At 36.1% G+C, this 13,471-nt stretch overlaps 1 protein-coding gene across 2 annotated transcripts in view; it reads right to left on the bottom strand.

The window, feature by feature from the left end:
• Nucleotides 1-239: 239 nt before the first annotated feature.
• The window catches only part of AIMP2 (aaRS-interacting multifunctional protein 2), a 28,552-nt gene continuing 15,320 nt past the window's right edge, over nucleotides 240-13,471 (bottom strand). For both annotated transcript variants that reach the window (XM_080169230.1, XM_080169231.1), the window contains 12 exons: nucleotides 9,708-9,840; nucleotides 8,310-8,394; nucleotides 7,162-7,261; nucleotides 6,727-6,851; nucleotides 5,693-5,747; nucleotides 5,083-5,195; nucleotides 4,119-4,369; nucleotides 3,462-3,613; nucleotides 2,992-3,074; nucleotides 2,514-2,595; nucleotides 1,736-1,872; nucleotides 240-1,137 (listed from right to left, as the gene is read on the bottom strand). In XM_080169230.1, coding sequence (XP_080025356.1) covers nucleotides 1,116-1,137; nucleotides 1,736-1,872; nucleotides 2,514-2,595; nucleotides 2,992-3,074; nucleotides 3,462-3,613; nucleotides 4,119-4,369; nucleotides 5,083-5,195; nucleotides 5,693-5,747; nucleotides 6,727-6,851; nucleotides 7,162-7,261; nucleotides 8,310-8,394; nucleotides 9,708-9,840 — 1,338 coding nt within the window. In that variant the 3' untranslated portion in view covers nucleotides 240-1,115. The remainder of the gene's footprint in view (nucleotides 1,138-1,735; nucleotides 1,873-2,513; nucleotides 2,596-2,991; nucleotides 3,075-3,461; nucleotides 3,614-4,118; nucleotides 4,370-5,082; nucleotides 5,196-5,692; nucleotides 5,748-6,726; nucleotides 6,852-7,161; nucleotides 7,262-8,309; nucleotides 8,395-9,707; nucleotides 9,841-13,471) is intronic.

Raw genomic sequence — 13,471 nt, 5'->3', positions numbered from 1 at the left:
AAAACTCAGTTACGTTGTGAGTAAGATTCCAATCAACTGAGCTTATTAGGTCAAACTGTTTTTAAATATGCGTTTAATAATACGGTAGGTCATCAATAAGAACAGTTAGACTTAATAAACGAATTTGACTAGAAGCTTGTTCAAAATTTTCTGAATATGGCGAAAACTACTATTCCCTTTAAGTATATCATGCCTTCATTTGATCTTGTGAATGAATATTGAATAATGAGTATACCTGATTGTATCTTAATAAACTTTATTTGAAAAAAAAATCATGTAGGTAAATTGTTATAGTTTACATTTTATAAATAAAAATTGTACAGTATTCTAATATATTATTACATAACAAATATAAATTAACAAAAAATGTGATGGTAGTTTCTTTTAACAAGGACGCCAACATCCATAAAAAACGAAAGATATAAATTCATGTAAAAATTATAAAGTTAATGTTCTGGATCAGTGGAAAATAAAAAGAGGAAGGAGTGATAAATAGTAAAAAAATCACAAAACCTTCTTTAAACTAAAATACAGCAGTCTTGAATAAGAACCGAAAAAATGACATTTCCAATAGCGTGACTGATGGATGGACAGACCAAGTAAATTATAGAGTAGCATAGCTATTAAAATTATCACATCTATGTCAGTAAAAAACTAAAGAAAAGGTGAAAAAATATCAAAAAATAATTTTAAATGGAGAAAATTATCTTTTTTGCTTTCAGGTTGTGGGTCAGTCGAATTTAGATTTAGTTTCATATAAAAGATTATCTTTGACTGGCACTAAAAAGTAAGAATCATGGGTAATAGTTTTTAAAATAAAATACCACCAATGAATGAAAATCTTGAAAGGCTTATTTCCATTTTCCAATCTTTGAGACAAAAATGGCGCTTACCCACAAAATGTCTTGTTGAGCCCAGAAACTAACATCCCATATTCTAAATTAGTTTTAAAAATATTTCGACAAACACTTTTAGGGAACGCGCCACATCAAAAACTTAATCAAAATACAATAGTCACTTAAAAATAACTTTTTAAACATGTTAAAGGAACAATTTAACTATTTACAAAATAATGCTCGGTAATATTCTTGTATAAATATTTTTCTTTCTTGGTTTTAAAACTGGATCACTTTATGCCTAAAAAATTATTAGTTATTATTTTATAACTTTACTAGCGGCTACGCCCCACCCCTAGAGGCCTCTAGAGACACGCAAAATTGTTTCTTTCAATCTATTTTAAAATCAACCATTTAATAAAAATATTTAATTTTTTCGTGGTAGTACCATCCCCAAAAATAGATATAAACCTTCCCGGGAACTATGAAAAGCTACCCTGTTAAGGAGAACCCGATCGGTTCAGAGGTTAGCGAGATCCTTCGGTACAGACAAAGAGACAGACAAACATACATCATGTTACTTTATTATAAGGATTATGAAAAGCGAAGCTTTATTACATTTAGAATTTGTCCGTACGTCCAATTGTACATAACGCATAACTCTATTTCCAACTTTGCATAATTATTGTAACAGTAAGGTATAATTTATTAGGAAGCCAAGCAACTCTATATTTATTATCACCAAAAGTATAGAAGACTAGCACATTTTTGAGGTATAACACTACCACAAGATGACCCCCCCCCCCCCCACCTAGTTTCAATTATTCATTAGTAAGGTAAGCTGATGATTTTCTGAGCTCGACTACGCAAATTTAGGGAAACCACCCAGAAATGTGTACCTTGTGAGATACAAGAACTTGTTGAAATCCTTGCTAGAAATGGTTGTGGTGCTAGTGTTGACCATGGGATGAAAACTGACTGTAGAAACCTCTCCACTTACTAACAGTTTGTCCACTAACAGGGTCACATCGTTCCCCTAGAAAATGATAATTCCTATGACAGTTAAGTTTAATTAAGAAAGCGTAGCAATCTTAAATTCATTACATTTACCAGATGAGTAATAAAATAATGATCCTTTTTTGATGATTTCTGGATTATCTATTCCATACACGATCAAGTACAATGTTATTAGCGAAGCATCACTACAAGCAAATCTGATTTGGAAATTACGCATCCTGTATCTCAGTTACAATTTAGCAGCAGATTTACAAAGAATTGTGAATCTGGTGCAGTAAGGATCGATTATCTTCACAAATCTATGAGATTTAAAGTCTTCTAGCTGCAAACGGCTAGAATCTGTAAAAGCCAAGATCCAATGATGCACAGGGAAAGGTAAAAGGGAACACACGTAAAATAAGTCTTTTTTTGCGAGATAACAATGCATTTTTGAGTAATAGTTACTCCAGATTAATTTTAGACCTTCTTTTGTTGGTTAAAATTTAGTGCGAACCTAGTAAACTATATAATACGTTCAACCGTTTGGCCACTGAAAGCCCTAAACTATAATTTCTGTTTTTGAAATTTGGATATAATCGATTCCAAGATTATTTTACTGTAAACTGAACCTGATCCAGAATTTTGTCCATTCGTTATCCTGTCTACCTATCGGTTTTGTACCTTATCATTAATGAGGGCAAAAGGTGAAACACAGCCCTCCTTGACTCCAAGCTTCTGGTACATTGTTTCGGGATCAGCAAACCTAAATAAAATCCATTTAAATCCATATTAAAAACGATATCTAACTTGTAAAAAAATCTAGTATGTCATAGGAAGTGAAGCATTAACGAAATGATTACCTAGTTACTCAAAGTTTTATGTAAATATTAGCGATAGCATCCCTAGCATCTAGGTATGAGCTTTAAATTTAAATGAATAGTGGAGGAAAACAAAAAAAAAGCCTAAACCCATACCGGGATCTATGTGAAGCTTCCCTAAAATGAACTAAATCGGTTTAGTAGTTATCAAAATGATAAGACACAGACAAAAAAAACCTTACTACCTATATAATAGAATAGTGACTGCGCCTCTAACCTTTAAGGGAGGAAGAGCAAGGCTAGAACTAACACACGTCAATCTTATAATACAAATTAACAACCTGAGTTCTTTAGCGCCGACAGACTTGGCCACATCATTGAGCTTCACCTCACGATCATGGTTGGCTGTTAACAGGTAGAAAGCCTGTAGGTGTGGGGCTTGATTAGTGATCTATTCATTTCCTCATTAAGTTAATACTGCTCTCAGTAAGCATCAAATAGTTGGCCGCAATTATAGCAACTCCGTCATTTTTTTGTTGAAAATTCAGAAACATCCATTAAAGGTGTAATTTTTCTTTAATTTGTTAAATATATTATTTGTTTTAATGGGTACTTCAAAATTCCACAGGGATAAGGCATAGAAAAAAATACCCCCCCCCCACATTTTAAAAAAATTTATTCACAATTTGCAGCCGCTCCATGTTACTGACCCCAAATAAAAGTTAAAACTTCAACTGGTTTTTGTTCATCTACAGAAGCTGCACTAACAGCATGGCTGCTTTTTTTACACAAAATAATCACTAATCAATGCCTTTGTTTTCTTGTCTTTGAGAAACAGATTTTTTCCGATAGCTCCTTTGACATTGGTGAGATAGGGCATCATAGCGTCCACAGTAAACACTTCTGGGTGCTCAACATTATCATAGTTGATACCATTCTCAGAAAAGAAACTCAATAATTCCTGCCATTAAAAAATCTTCCATTATATTTCATTCCCTTTTGACATTAAAGTAAAACAAGAGAGGAGAGGGGGTTAAATAGCTATATGTCCCCACCCTGTTGACCCTGTGCCGACTTTCAATGTGTCTTTTAATATCAGCCAAGTTGCTACAAAAGCACAGAAAGCAATTTACTAAATTACTACCAGACGAAATAGGTCCCCAACGCTGGAACCAGGTAGTTATCTGGATCATATATTTATATTTCAAACTAACCTATACATTTTATTATCTTGACAAATTGACAAGGAAGGGAGGGTAGATGTGCCATTTATTGTAACCAAACCTAAAACACAAATGAGCTAGAACAAAAAAAAGTGTTAAAGCACTGAGATTTGGCATGGCAGTTGCTTTAATTTCGGAAACTGTGAAGAAACGGCGAAAGATGGGCCTAAAACAGGCTTACTTCCCTCTTATAAACAAAAGTTTTTGGTCAGAGGATTGAAATATAATGGAAAAATATCTTTCCTTTTTTCCCATGTGGCTAGAAATTGTCACAGATTTTGGCGGAGAATTTTCTTTTCCACTGCTGCCGCTAGATGGTGCTGGTGACGCCTTCTTTTGTTTGTTATTTTTCCCGCCAGATTTTGGCGCGTTTTTGTTGTTGTTGTCCAACTTTGGTGAGTTTTCTTTGCTCGACTTGTTGGAATTGTTTTGTTTACCATCAGATTTGCTTGACTTGCTATTATTCTCATGCTTAACATCCTTCTTGGGAGATTTTCTGCAAACAATGATTTTATTTCATAACAAAGTTTGTTAAATAGCAACAATACAAAGAAACATAGTAAATGTTAGCAAAATCAAGATTACAATTACACTTTATGAGTAAGCTATTTGTTGCAGAGTTGACAAACGGACCAAACTATAGAGTATCTGCGCTGGTAAAATATAAATAATAAACAAAAAAACTAACTAAAAAATTAGGGGAGAAATGTCTTTATTGATCTATTATTATGTGCAATTAACAAGAAATAAAAACATTATTTAACAACATTTATAACTTTGCTGAAGTAGGTCAGGCTGATAATAATGTACACAATGACCTTATTTCAACAAAGTTTATGGTTCAGATCTTTCTGAAATTGAGCAAGAAATAACAAAGTTTGATTTAGACCATCAATTGAATTTTTAAATTTGGAGATATACCCAACGAACTCGTAATCAAAGTATCCATTACAATTAAAAACATCATAGGAAGCTACTATTTAGTAAATAACTCCCTAAAATGAAATAGGTAATATGCAGCCAAATTGCAATGAATATAAAAAATTTTAATTGAATTTTTTTTTACCTTCTTAGATTACGAGATTGTTGGGTAAAATCCTACCCCCCCCCCCCCCTTTTTCCATAAAGATTTGGGGGAGGGGGGTAAACTGAGAGTCTAAATCAGCTACTTTGTGAGGTGCGCACGCATGCTTGAGTGTTTATAGACACCTGTTATCAGCATTGCACTGGCGTTCAGAATTTTTTCTCTCTGACTGTCTTCTTCTGTTGTTGAAACTTTTCCTAGAGCTTGACATCCTGTGCTGTCTACGCCCCTTGCCTCCCTGAAAACAGAAAGATTGAAAATGTTTTGTATATAAATACCACAAAAGTTTCCTATGTAAAAGTACTCTTTAAAGAATGCAGCTAAAAAAGGGGGATTAAAAAATAATTTTTCACCTTTGCGTTATCATAGGAAATCTAAAGAATTTGTAACCTTTACAATTATAAGATTTTTGCATCTTATAACTTATTTATTCAAGATGGTGATACTGTTTATTACCCTAGTCCGCAACGTTTTCTTATTCGTTGGCTAAACAATTTTGTGGACTCTAGAAAATTTTGATTACTTTTTTTAAAATTTCAGTGTTCACACGTTTCAACCACTAATTTTAATTCACAGAAGGGATAATTTTGTGTATCATCATTGGGGATGTGCATCATCATTGGGGATGTGCATCAATTTATCAGCCTTTGTCTTATCCCTTAAATATGCCTGAAAAATATTTTGATAGGTAATTTAAAATAACATAGCAATGTCTTCTTAATAATAAAATCTCACCATTAGCTTCATTGAAACAGCTGTAAACCACTTCTTAAGCTCAGGCTGCAAATCCCTAAAAAAAATAATTCTTACCTAATCATTGAAGATAAGGGATAAAAAAATATAGAGGTAATATTAATATTAATTTAATTGTCCATTTCCTTGGTAAGAAGAAATACTAACAAATTAATACTAAATTCTAATATCTTATCCTTTAAGTAAAGTTACATAGCACCTATTTTTTCTATGTTGTTAAATACAAACATACACACGCCAGGCTACAATTGAATCAAGACAAAAGTAAGTGCCGAGCTCTGGGACCTATGTATGGTGAAATTAGACATAAAACCGTGATGATTCTAGGTAAAACCAAAATATTTCAGCGGGATCTTTTTGAGAAAATTAGATTTGAAAATTTTAGGTTCAATTTTCACCTCCTAGATTATTTATTTAAAATTTTGAACAACTTTGCTTTAATGAAGTCTTTCATAAAACCTCTCTATATATGATTTGTTTAAGGCTGAATTTCCGTGACCTTATCAAAGCAACTGATAAAAAATGGCCATTAATTAACTCCCTTCAGGAGTGGTTTTATGAAGAACTTTATAAAAGCAAACTTGTTCAAAATTTTAAATAAATAATCTTTGCTTTTCTTGTCATGATTATGCGACAACTCCTAGGGGGTGAAAATTGAACTTGAAATTTTCAAATCTAATTTTCTCAAAAAGATATCGCTGAAATATTTTGGTTTTACCTGGAATCATCATGGTTTTATGTCTAATTTCACCATACATAGGTCCCAGAGCTCGGCACTTACTTTTATCTTGATTCAATTGTAGCCTGGCGTGTACAGTGATTGACCCAAAACCATCTTTTTTTAAAGCTCCAGAAAGGTTTCTGTGATAGTTAAGTACAACCTAACTATATATAACTTATATTAAGCCTTTGAAAACCTTGCTTAACAAAATGTATCTAGTGTATAATGGCTTTTGTGTAAATAAATCTAAGTTTTGATTTATGTTCTCAATTGACTTGGAAAGGAAGCTACTTACTTTTCCAGATTTAGCTGTTTAAGAGCAGAAAACAGGGCAAGGTCAGCAATGCCAAACTGATTGCCGCACAGGTATTCCATTCTGGCAAGGTTGACCGCCAAAGGTCGCAGAATGGGCTGTCTGTCCTGCAGTTGTACAAAACTTTAGATAACAGTTCAGGGTTCTTAGTATTTATTCTAAGGAGCATATAAAAAGGGTCATCCAAAAACGTTGTTTAATTTTTAGATAACATCTTTGGTAACTTAAAACAAGTAAGAATGATAATTGTATCAGGCAATCATAAACTTAACTCGTAAGTATTTTTCATTTCCAGCTGTCATTAACTACAATGTTTAGCACTATGTAAGTTAATTGTAGTTCTGGACTTCAGAATGTAATAAAATAATCGGCTGATTGTGTCTACAAAAATAAAAAGTTTTCTAAAGTTTTGTATGCCTTTGGTTGGGCCCAGAGAAGGCTGGTTACACTGTCAAGCATTGTGTCTATAGCTGTTACAGAGTGTACTCCATCATATTCTAGTAGACTAGGATACAACCTATATCATATATAGAATATTAGTTACACTATCAAGTATCATATCTATAGCTGTTACAGAGTGTACTCCATCATATTCTAGTAGACTAGGATACAACTATAATATATATAATATTAGTTACACTATCAAGTATCGTGTCTATAGCTGTTACAGAGTGTACACTGTACTCATCATATTCTAGAAGACTAGGATACAACCTATATAATATATAGAATATTAGTTACACTATCAAGTATCATATCTATAGCTGTTACAGAGTGTACTCCATCATATTCTAGTAGACTAGGATACAACCTGTGTAATAGAATATTAGTTACACTATCAAGTATCGTATCTATAGCTGTAACAGAGTTTACTCCATCATATTCTAGTAGACTAGGATACAACCTATATAATATATAGAATATTAGTAACACTATCAAGTATCATATCTATAGCTGTTACAGAGTGTACTCCATCATATTCTAGTAGACTTACTATATGAATTAATCTATTTTTTTTCGGGGGAAGGTAAACTTAAAACATGGTTTGATCACACTAGATATATTTTATGAAAAGCAGAGCCAAAACAGTCCTGCGGTTATAAAGATCTTTAACATGACCCACATAGTTTTACTTTATATTATAGATAGATTCATATTTCAATTGCTTTTTAACTGGATTTGCGTCAATTTTGCATAAGTTTGCATTAACTTAATGCATATAGATATGAAAACACGACATGTTTATTTAGTAAAACACTTGTTTGTTTGATTTTAGTAACAAATATGTTACTATGCAAAAAATACAACTAGAATATAAGTAAATTTCATCTAGCTTTCTTTATTTATTAAAAAATGAGTTTCAGAAAAGGAATGAGATTTTCTCAGCTGCTAATTAAGATACACGTCTGATTTATTTTTGTTATTGTTACTAAATTAGGATTAAGGCATCTACATTTACTTTACCGAAAAACTCATTTTGATCCTCAATCTATTTGTCTTACTATTTGCTAGCTTTTGTAGTGGATGCTGTCATCCTTGTTAAGCAAAGTTGATATTAATATTACCTTGCAAAATATCTAATTATGTTGACTTCTCCTCTGATGAAAGTTTGAGATACAGGGGATACCATTAGCTCACACTCCTTACCAACTAAATATATATAGTTTGAGATAAAGGGGATACCATTAGCTCACACTCCTTACCAACTAAATATATATAGTTTGAGATAATGGGGATACCATTAGCTCACACTCCTTACCAACTAAATATATAGTTTGAGATAAAGGGGATACCATTAGCTCACACTCCTTACCAACTAAATATATATAGTTTGAGATAAAGGGGATACCATTAGCTCACACTCCTTACCAACTAAATATATATAGTTTGAGATAAAGGGGATACCATTAGCTCACACTCCTTACCAACTAAATATATAGTTTGAGATAAAGGGGATACCATTAGCTCACACTCCTTACCAACTAAATATATATAGTTTGAGATACAGGGGATACCATTAGCTCACACTCCTTACCTACTAAATATATAGTTTGAGATAAAGGGGATACCATTAGCTCACACTCCTTACCAATTAAATATATATAGTTTGAGATACAGGGGATACCATTAGCTCACACTCCTTACCAATTAAATATATATAGTTTGAGATACAGGGGATACCATATGCTCACACTCCTTACCTACTAAATGAGTAAGGGGTGGGTTAAAATGTGACACCTGCCATTAACAGGACATGGAAAGTACAGCCCCTTAATACATATTTCAGGGGTGTATATTCTGTAAAGGAACCTCTGATAAAGTAGGGGGAACAAATACAAAGAATAGTGGGAGGGACAAAAAAAATGAAAAAAAGAATAATACAGAGAACATTTTTTCATTTTTTCCCCCTCCTTGGGGAAAAAACTAGGGAAAAATGCAATGAAATATTTTGTAGCCAGGGAAAAAAATGATTCTTGTGCAGAATATACACCACTGACCTATTTTTAAGAAGCTTTGTATGTATATTTCGTTATTTTTGTGAAAGTCAATTATTCCTTGAAAAACGAGGTAGTATCTATTATAATATTATTCACCCCCTGCCAGGGTTTCGGATCCGCATTGATTGTATGCGGATCCGGATCCTCAAAATTTGGTCAGTGCGGATCCGGATCCGGATCCTACTGGATCCGGATCCTTGACAATAAAAATAAAATAACCAAATTTTTCAAAAAAATTTTATTCTTTAATTCGAAGTCAAAAATACTTTTAATTTTCAAGTCTGAACCTAAACCTTAAAGATTGGCTCTCATCAAGAGAATGTCTGAGATTTTATATAAATTTAGGTAGATTTTTCCATTTTTTCCGCATTTTTTTGAGTCCAAGGATCCTTGCGGATCCGAAACCCTGCCCCCTGCATATAAATATTGATTCATTAAAATCTATTCGGATGTAAAAAAGGATACCTTCTTTCCAAATAAGAGTGATCTTGAGATTTGCCTGTCCTCTCTCAACAGTAGGGGTGGGTAGAAATTGGTTGAGGTGGGAGGCCAGGTTTGGAACACTAGAGTGACAATGGACAGTACTGTACACCTTCATCTAGTAATAGATAGATAGTTAATATTATTGATAGATTATTAGATAGGATAGGTTACGAACACTAGAGTGACAGTGGACAGTACTGTAGTCTGTAACCCTTCATCTAGTAATAGATAGTTAATATTATTGATAGATAGGATTGGTTACGAACACTAGAGTGACAATGGACAGTACTGTACACCTTCATCTAGTAATAGATAAATAGTAAATATTATTGATAGATAGATAATAGGATAGGTTAAGAAAACTAGAGTGACAGTGTACAGTGCTGTACACCTTCATCTAGTAATAAATTATGGTGAAATATGGAATGAAATGGAATAATTTTACCAAGGTCAGGATCACATGAAGTTCAAGGAAAAAAAAAAATTTTTGTGAGGGGGGTCAAAAATGGGGGGTCGGCAGTTGAACAGCGGGGGTCATATGGGGTGACGGAGTCCGATTTTGAAAAGGAAAATTGCTATGGATTCTTGAATGCCGTCCGGAGGTGAGACAATTGGAATTTTGAAAATCGGAGCGAAAACGCGCGCGCAGCGCGCGCGCAAAGTTGAAAATTGCGGAAAAAAAGGTAAAAAAGTACGTTTTGCACAAATTATCCTCTCGTTTTTTGATCGTTAATAACGCGCAGGTTTTTCAAGTTACGTTAATTTCCTTGAAAACCCTGAAAATATGGAAAAATGCCTTCCCGAAAAATCATGACCCAACATTTTCCCCCCATTGGCGGAAAAGTTAGAGCACTTCAAAAAAAATTTTAGGAGGCCTGCCGTATTGGCCACTGTGGGCCTCCTGGGAGGGGGAGAAAAAATCTGAAGGTACCTATAGAACCACAATGGCCGGCTCTAACTATCATTTAGTGTTGCCGGAGGCAATTGCCGGCCGCCTTCCGGCCTTAAATTGGCGGCAAAGTTAGCGCATCCAAAAAATGGCCATTTTTTGACGTGTTTTTCGCGCGTAGCGCGGCGTGTGTTTGGGGCAAAGCCACGTGTATTCCAACTTTTTTGTAGTCCATCCCAAGCCGGTTCAGCAGATGTGCGGCCGGAGGCGGTCGGCCCGGCCGTTTGGCCGGCAGCGGCCGTCAAAGGTCGCGAAAATCGTCAAAAATTGCTGTTTTTGCGGATTTTCGGCGGGCCGGTGCGGCCAGGCCGGTCGGCCGACCGACTTGGGACACATATCTATGGATTCTATGGGCCATGGGCCTTCATTGCTATTTTGCACAATTTTTTTCCCCCACATATCCTGGCCGGGACGGCCGTTCAAAGTGGCCTGGGTCAAAATCGGCCAAAGGCCGTCAAAAAACGCCGTTTTCGGCCGTACTTTGACGGCCGGCCACGGCCGAACCGGCAGGCCGACAGGCCTGACCGGCACATCCGTGAAACCGGCTGGCAATGCCGGTTTTGGGGATGTAAAAAAATTGACCCCCCCCTGATGTGAAAATTTTCGGCCACAACCCCTCAAAGTGGGGTGGGGTTGCAAGAAATTGTAAATTTTCTGTAATGATTATTACTTTGTAATTATATTCCTGGTTTCTTTATTCCAATGATTATTAATTTGTAAATGCATTCATGTCTTCTTGATTTTAATGATTATTACTTTGTAAATGCATTCATGTTTTTTTTTTGATTTTAATGATTATTACTTTGTAAATTTTTTCATGTTTTTTTTTATGGTTAGACCCTGTTTTTGCACTGGTACAGGCTGATGCCTTGGGTTGTTGACTAAGCCAATGCTGATGCCTTTGCCTGTAACTGTTTGTTTTCTGTTTCTGTTGCATTTTATCCTATTCCTTTCTCTTTTTCCCTTCTCTTTTTCCTTTCTCTTTTTCCTTTCTCTTTTTCCTTTCTCTTTTTCCTTTCTCTTTTTCCTTTCTCTTTTTCCTTTCTCTTTGACGCTTGCCCCATTCCCTGACGCTTGCCCCACCCGGTCCCAAGGCATCAGCCTGTATCAGGGATATTTCACCGTGTCGTCCGAACAAAATAGGACGGCGTACTTTTCTAGATGATGGTGAAATATGGAATGAAATGGAATAATTTTACCAAGATCCTGATCATGTGAAGTTCAAGGAAAAAAAAAAAATTTTGTATAGGGGGTCAAAATGGGGGGTCCGGCGGTCTCACCCCCACCCGCAGGGTGGCGGCCGAAGGCCGATTTTGAAAAGGAAAATTGCTATGGATTCTTGAATGCCGTCCGGAGGTGAGACAATTGGAATTTTGAAAATCGGACCAAAAACGCGCGCGCAGCGCGCGCGCAAAGTTGAAAAATAGGGTTTCAGAACCTCCCACTTGAAAATTTTGTCAAATTATCCATTGATTTTTTGATCGTTAATAACGCGCAGGTTTTTCAAGTTACAGTAATTTCCTTGAAAACCCTGAAAATATGGCCGGATGGCCTCCCGAAAAATCATGACCCAACATTTTCCCCCCATTGGCGGAAAAGTTAGAGCACTTCAAAATTTTTTTTAGGAGGCCTGCCGTATTGGCCACTGTGGGCCTCCCGGGAGGGGGAGAAAAAATCTGAAGGTACCTATGGAACCACAATGGCCGGCTCTAACTATGAGTTAGTGTTGCCGGAGGCAATTGCCGGCCTCCTTCCGGCCTTTAAGTGGCGGCAAAGTTAGCGCACCCAAAAAATGGCCATTTTTTGACGTGTTTTTCGCGCGTAGCGCGGCGTGTGTTTGTGGCGCAGCCACGTGTATTCCAACTTTTTTGTAGTCCATCCCAAGCCGGTTCAGCAGATGTGCGGCCGGAGGCGGTCGGCCCGGCCGTTTGGCCGGCAGCGGCCGTCAAAGGTCGCGAAAATCGTCAAAAATCGCTGTTTTTGCGGATTTTCGGCGGGCCGGTGCGGCTAGGCCGGTCGGCCGACCGACTTGGGACACATATCCCTGGATTCTATGGGCCATGGGCCTTCATTGCTATTTTGCACAATTTTTTTCCCCCACATATCCTGGCCGGGACGGCCGTCCAAAGTGACCTGGGTCAAAATCGGCCAAAGGCCGTCTAAAAACGCCGTTTTCGGCCGTACTTTGACGGCCGGCCACGGCCGAACCGGCAGGCCGACAGGCCTGACCGGCACGTCCGTGAAACCGGCTGGCAATGCCGGTTTTGGGGATGTAAAAAAATTGACCCTCCCCTGATGTGAAAATTTTCGGCCACAGCCCCTCAAAGTGGGGTGGGGTTTCAAGAAATTGTAAAATTTCTGTAATGATTATTACTTTGTAAATATATATATATATTCCTGTTATCTTTATTCCAATGATTATTACTTTGTAAATACATTCATGCTTTCTTGATTTTAATGATTATTATTACTTTGTAAATGCATTCATGTTTTTTTGATTTTAATGATTATTACTTTGTAAATCTTTTCATGTTTTTTTTTATGGTTAGACCCTGTTTTTGCACTGGTACAGGCTGACGCCTTGGGTTGTTGACTAAGCCAATGCTGATGCCTTTGCCTGTAACTGTTTGTTTTCTGTTTCTGTTGCATTTTATCCTATTCCTTTCTCTTTGATCCTTTCTCTTTTTCCTTTCTCTTTTTCCTTTCTCTTTTTCCTTTCTCTTTTTCCTTTCTCTTTGACGCTTGCCCCATTCCCTGACGCTTGCCCCACCCGGTCCCAAGGCATCAGCCTGTATCA

This window comes from Acartia tonsa, chromosome 8, assembly GCF_053477335.1.
Source record: "Acartia tonsa isolate MP-2025a chromosome 8, ASM5347733v1, whole genome shotgun sequence".
Classification (NCBI taxonomy): Eukaryota; Metazoa; Arthropoda; class Copepoda; order Calanoida; family Acartiidae; genus Acartia; species Acartia tonsa.
This window is presented reverse-complemented; position numbering and strand designations above follow the sequence as displayed.